This window comes from Carassius carassius, chromosome 26 (genome assembly GCF_963082965.1).
Source record: "Carassius carassius chromosome 26, fCarCar2.1, whole genome shotgun sequence".
NCBI classification, from domain to species: Eukaryota; Metazoa; Chordata; class Actinopteri; order Cypriniformes; family Cyprinidae; genus Carassius; species Carassius carassius.
In genome coordinates this window covers 23,245,021-23,251,382 of record NC_081780.1, presented here as the reverse complement: position 1 = coordinate 23,251,382, position 6,362 = coordinate 23,245,021, and the positions used below count along the sequence as shown (strand labels likewise).

The window sequence follows — 6,362 nt, the reverse complement described above, 5'->3', positions numbered from 1 at the left end:
TTTACAGGAGTGTTAATTTGCAGAGCTTGTGCAAACATACAAATGTTGATATGATCAGAAGCTTTTTTATATATAGAAATGCTTGCCATTGTCTAAATTTTTGTTGTGTTTATTTTGTTACTGAGAGGAAAGCATGCAGCACATATTCATGTAAATGGTGATTTCATCAGAGTGAAGTATGCTGGTGCTTGGAGCTGTTGGTGGAACTTTTTTTTGAGTATATAAGGGCCTTAAGAAACGGTAGTAATAGAAGCACAAGGGATGCAGTAGGTGGGGTTTCTGTAGGATTGATTATTGCAGAATTTTACAAGGACAAAAAGCTTTTTCTGTGAAGGGTTTCCAACTCTGAAACAATGTTACCAACTGAAATTGAAAAAGAACATGGTTTTACAATGATGGTTAAAAATAAATCCACTGTATGTTTGTTTTTCAAATATAGATTTTTTTTATTTTAAATGGTATACACACTAAAACAGCAATTTTTTTCCCACCAAAAAAAAAGAGGCACATGCTGTATGGTTTACATAATCCATGGGGTATTTTGATTTGAAATTTCAGGCATTCAAGGTATCCGTGAGAGTCCTATTTGAGAGCCAGGTTTACTCAACAGGGCAAGTAAAAATTAGAGCCCAATTCCATAAACGCACAGATGGGAGGGGAAAATTCTGCGGGTGATTTAATTACAAGGTGCACATTAAAGAACACAAATGGAATATCTAATTTCCATAATGACCAACACAATCTTCCAGGGGGCAGCACAGATTACTACCTGCTTTAAGACCTTTAAATAATGCTGCAACTACCAGGGAATTGACATGCGCAAATCTTAATAAATTGTGTTGCTAATTCATTTAGATGATCTCCCCCCATAAATTTACAGATCGAAAGGGAAAGGTGAGTCACAAAAATAATGGTGTCCACGCCTTTTCAACACTAATTTCCTTTAGAGTGTCTTTAATAAATCCCAAATTAATAGTTTTTTTTTTTAAAAACGGCAAATAAGGGTTTGCACTGGCACAAGCTGATGTAAATCTGGCCCCTTAAAAAAAGGGGCATAATAAGTCCCCTTTTATACATCGGTACATGTCCATATTAATATATTAAAATTCCATATATATTTCACATTTCTGCCATAATGTCATGGAGCAGTTTGTGTTCCTATAGTAAATCCACTGAAAAGCCTTCTAACACTATTGTTCATGACCCAGGATTTCTCCTGTTAAAGCGCCAGCACAGTTTTTAAAATAAATCAAGAAATGTAATGTTCTTCACTATATTCAAGCCCTTTTTTGGATATGGTTGTGTGAGCAATACCGATCAGATTATCGTTTTATTGCTAGGCCATAGTGTGAATCTTCATATGGACATTAAGGTTTCCATATTGATCGAAAGTCTTTCCACAGTGAGGGCATATGTAAGGCATCTCTCCAGTGTGAGTTCTCATGTGCCTGTTAAAGCTTCCTTTATGGTTGAAACTTTTTCCACATTGTTGGCAGGTAAAGGGACTTTCTCCATTATGTATTCTCATATGGACTATAAGGTTTCCACGTTGAATGAAACTTTTTCCACATTGAGAGCATATATAAGGCTTTTCTCCAGTGTGAGTCCCCATGTGCCTTTCAAGACCTGTTTTACGAGTGAAGGTTTTTCTACACAGTTGGCAAGAAAAAGGTTTCTCCCCAGTGTGAATTCCCATGTGCCTGCTAAGGGTTCCTTTTTGATTGAAACTTCTTCCACAAAATTGGCAGGTGAAGGGACATTCCCCATTGTGTATTCTCGAGTGTCTTTTAAGACCCAATTTACGAGTGAAACATTTTCCACACGTTTCACAGGTGAAAGGCTTTTTTCCAGTGTGAGTTTTCATGTGTCTGTCATGATTTGCTTTACAAGTGAAACTTTTTCCACACTCTTGGCAGGTGATATAGCTCTTCCCAGTGTGTATTCTCATGTGAACTTTAAGGTTTCCATTTTGACAGAAACTTTTTCCACATATAGGGCATGTGTAAGGCTTTTCGCCAGTGTGAATTATCATGTGCCTTTTAAGACCTATTTTACGCGTGAAACTTGTTCCACACTGAGGGCACGTGAAAGGCTTTTTTCCAGTGTGAATTCTCACGTGGACTTTCAGGTTTCCTTGTTGACTCAAACAAGAAAAAAAACTTCTAGTTCCTGTCTTTTGAAGACACTCATGTTGATCTTCCTCTCCAATTTCATTAAGTACTTTTCCCCCTTTCAATGCCATTAGGTCTGAGGTAAAACAAAAAACAAAAAACAAAGCAAATAAAAGTTAATAGCAGTTTAATTGCACAAGAAAATGGGATTAGATTTGAAATGTTAATATGACGCCGTTTTCAATAAAAAAAAAAACATTTTCATTAATTCACTGATTCATGTAGAAAACAATAAAAAAGTAAGTGTTTGTTAGTACACCTGTTTGAGAGCATGTGGAAAAAAAGCTCCTGGCCTTACTACCCTGAGTCTGCCTGATCAGGGAAGCTAAAGTCCCAGTTTGACTGAAAAACTGAAAAAACCTTGCACAAAACTGATCTTAAAATATATCAGTGCCTTTGTTTTGTCTCAAGATCCAAACCAGTAATGTTTTTTTCTAAGGCCATTTCTAAAAATTACTTATATATATATATATATATATATATACAGTACACACCAAAAGTTTGGACACACCTTCTCATTCAAAGAGTTTTCTTTATTTTCACGACTATGAAAATTGTAGAGTCACACTGAAGACATCAAGGGCTATTTGACCAAGAAGGAGAGTGATGGGGTGCTGCGCCAGATGACCTGGCCTCCACAGTCACCGGACCTGAACCCAATCCAGGTGGTTTAGGGGTGAGCTGGACCGCAGACAGAAGGCAAAAGGGCCAACAAGTGCTAAGCATCTCTCGTGGAACTCCTTCAAGACTGTTGGAAGAACATTTCAGGTGACTACCTCTTGAAGCTCATCAAGAGAATGCCAAGAGTGTGCAAAGCAGTAATCAAAGCAAAAGGTGGCTACTTTGAAGAACCTAGAATATGACATTTTCAGTTGTTTCACACTTTTTTGTTATGTATATAATTCTACATGTGTTAATTCATAGTTTTGATGCCTTCAGTGTGAATCTACAATTTTCATAGTCATGAAAATAAAGAAAACTCTTTGAATGAGAAGGTGTATATATATAATTGAACTATGGCCTAACCCTGGATTAGTCTAAACCCATTCTGTGAAACCAGGCCTTTTGTGAATTAGCTACAGATTAGAGCTGGTGAAAGGACAGTTCTGAACTTCCCGATTCACAATGGCGTCCTGACAGATGCAACAGGAGGAACAAGTATTTGACTGCTTATTTTCAGTTTATGTGGGAAGATGGTTATGATGCTCCTAAACAGGGTTAAGATGGTTTGAATTGCATTTTTTTACAAATTAATCATTAACTAACTAAATCTTGAATTAATTGAGTCTTGATCTAGTTGGAAAATGAATCATGAACTAGTGGATAATTTTCTGGGATTGACTCCCGAGGGATTTTTATATTCTTTATATTCTGTGTGGTCAGCTCACAGCAGTGATAGAAATTAATAAATTCCAACAAGTTTTATGGGCATTTTTGTAAATGTGTGTTCCGTCTTCTAAGTCAAATTCTTGCATTTGGGCTGTTACCAAGCAAATTAAATCCGTATTAACAATATTTATTTGTAACACTTTAGAATAAGGTTCCATTAGTTAAAGTATTAACATGAACAAACAATGAACAATACATTTATTATAGTATTATTGTTAGTTAATGAAAATACAGTTATTAATTGTTATTTCACGCTAATTCACGGTTAGGGTTGCCACCTTCAATAGAGAAAAATAAGGGACGCCTGGGGGGGTGGGGGGGTGGGGGGTACCCGGGGCACCCCTCAGGGCCACGATGACCACAGGTCCGATGATGTGCCAGTGGTGGTAAATCACAACTTAAAACATGTTTTCATAAAAATATTAATTGCCAACTTTAGTAACTGTATAAGGTGGCGTGAACACAGATTTTGGATAAAATATTCGTCATTGTTTGCAGACAGTAACACCATCCAAACAGTGAAACCACATAATAAATAACCGATCTACAAACATTTCTAAATTCATGTAAAACACACCATTTTTTTTTTATTATTATTGGTAAGTTAATCTATTTTATATAGTCTATTGTTAATTCTACAATATCCTATTGAATAATGCAATCATTTAAATTAGTTAAGTTGTTTATTTGCTTCACATAGGCACTATATTTTTATTATTAAATATATCTCTCTCATCTCTTATTAAAATAATGCTTGTGTCTCACTGTACACCTCGACCGTAATAAACAAATCGGTAACACTTTAAAATAAGGTTCATTAGTTAACTACATTTATTAACATTAATAATGAACAGCACTTACACTCACCTAAAGGATTATTATGAACACCTGTTCATTTATATATTAATGTAATTATCTAATCAACCAATAACATGGCAGTTGCTTCAATGCATTTAGGGGTGTGGTCCTGGCCAAGACAACCTCCTGAACTCCAAACTGAATGTCAAAATGGGAAAGAAAGGTGATTTAAGCAATTTTGAGTGTGGCATGGTTGTTGGTGGGATTATCTGGAGCAGCCTCTGCCATTCTTTCAAATCGACTCTCTGCCAAGAGACCCGCCCTCCTCTGACTCTGATTGGTTTGTTTCAGGTTCACGGCCAATCAATCCAACGATGGCAGCGAGTATTACCCAATCGGGCAGAATAGGACGAGTCTTCACAGAATGCCGGTGGGATGATCTGCATGAGACGCTGCATTGAAGACAACTCCGAAAATATGGGACAAACCCCATCCCGTATTGATTCAAAACGGGACGCGCTATTTTATTCTCAAATACGGGACAATTCCGTATTTTAAGGGACGGGTGGCAACCCTATTCACGTGCATTAAATAATTATAAGCAGCACAACTTTTGGTTTGAATAATGCACTAATAAATGTTGAACCTTAATATTAACTAAGATGAATAAATGCTGTAGAAGGATTGAAATATAGCATTAAAATCAAGTCTCTTATTAACTTCTTGTTGATTGAACTGATGTATAAAATCAATATCACATTTGTAATCATGCTGATTTTTGGAGGAAACCAAAAACATTTGTATGCTAAAATAACAATTGTGCTAAAAAAAGTAAAGAAATGCTTATATTACTTCACTGGCCAATGGAGCAAACCAACACTGTGACATTTATCATGTTTTTTTTTATTAAATTGTAAATCAATTTACTAGATAATGTAAACTTTACTGACTGCTTCACTTCCACTTCTACGAATGGTCAGCTTTCAGAATAAAAACCAACCTGTTTGTTCCTCAGTTTCTTCTCGTTTGTCTCTGAATGTTTCTTGAATCTTCATTTCTTCACACTCCTCTTTAATAAACTCCATTTTTATAATCGTGTCACGTGGATCTCAGTCACTTGACCAGGAGTTTTTCCTGCGTTTGGACACTATCCTGTTTAAAATGAGAAGATGCGAATTAATAGGGAAAAAAATCCAAACTAAATGTCTGAGTGTATCGATGTATGAAGATTTAAGATCGGCTAAGAAACCCGCGAATTCGGAGTCGACAACGAGAGTCGATTCTAATCCGAGTCGAGGAATCGAATCTTTCGGAGTCGACTCCCCATCCCTACACTCCTGTTTGGATCAGCATCAGCGCGAGGTAAATCGAGCGCTTTGAATCACGAAATCATTTTGGGAAATATTTGGATTAACTGACTCGGACTTTAGAAGTCTACTGTCCAGTGATTGAACTCGTGTTATAGGGAGCGAAATGAGACGCGTTTCTGTAAACGGTACTCACGTGTGGATGTCCTTTACGTTAACGTTACACACGAAAATAACGTGCATTAAAATTAGATAAGGAATTACAATGTTACATCGATATTAAGATCATTTTACACCTCTTATTAAAACTGTAAAAACTGATTTAATGCTTTGAATCGATTAAAACACTATAAATGCTTGAAAACACAAACCTTTCTTCAGCCGAATCACACACAGACAGCAGAGAGCAAGTGGCAGCCTTATGGCGTCATTCCTCTTCTTCTTCTGATTCTTGGCAGATTACTATTTTTGTAGTATACCGCCACCAACTGTACAGGAGTGTGTAATACCATGAAAGTCATAGAATCTAGGCTTCTATTAATTAATTAATATATATATATATATATATATATATATACAGGCCAAAAGTTTGGAAACATTACTATTTTTAATGTTTTTGAAAGAAGTTTCTTCTGTTCATCAAGCCTGCATTTATTTGATCAAAAATACAGAAAAAACAGTAATATTGTGAAATATT

At 36.0% G+C, this 6,362-nt stretch overlaps 1 protein-coding gene across 2 annotated transcripts; it reads right to left on the bottom strand.

Moving 5' to 3' along the window:
* Nucleotides 1-1,095: 1,095 nt before the first annotated feature.
* On the bottom strand, nucleotides 1,096-6,136 carry LOC132106105 (gastrula zinc finger protein XlCGF8.2DB-like). Of its 2 annotated transcripts, none has more exons than XM_059511740.1 (3): nucleotides 6,037-6,136; nucleotides 5,359-5,510; nucleotides 1,096-2,247 (listed from the first exon to the last, which is right to left on the bottom strand). In XM_059511740.1, the coding sequence occupies exons 2-3, from the start codon at nucleotides 5,441-5,443 to the stop codon at nucleotides 1,337-1,339; spliced, it is 996 nt and encodes a 331-aa protein (XP_059367723.1). In that variant the 5' UTR covers nucleotides 5,444-5,510; nucleotides 6,037-6,136; the 3' UTR covers nucleotides 1,096-1,336. The 2 variants fall into 2 exon arrangements, with proteins under 2 accessions (XP_059367723.1, XP_059367724.1); XM_059511741.1 differs by lacking the exon at nucleotides 6,037-6,136 and adding an exon at nucleotides 5,558-5,575.
* Between the last annotated feature and the right edge of the window lie 226 nt (nucleotides 6,137-6,362).

What these genes read in the sequence shown, in the direction of transcription:
- LOC132106105 (XM_059511740.1), bottom strand. Translation starts at nt 5,443, where the DNA reads ATGGAGTTTATTAAAGAGGAGTGTGAAGAAATGAAGATTCAAGAAACA. An exon ending in AGAAACTGAGGAACAAACAG is followed by an intron (nt 2,248 to 5,358) that starts GTTGGTTTTTAT and finishes GTTTTACCTCAG; the next exon opens with ACCTAATGGCATTGAAAGGG.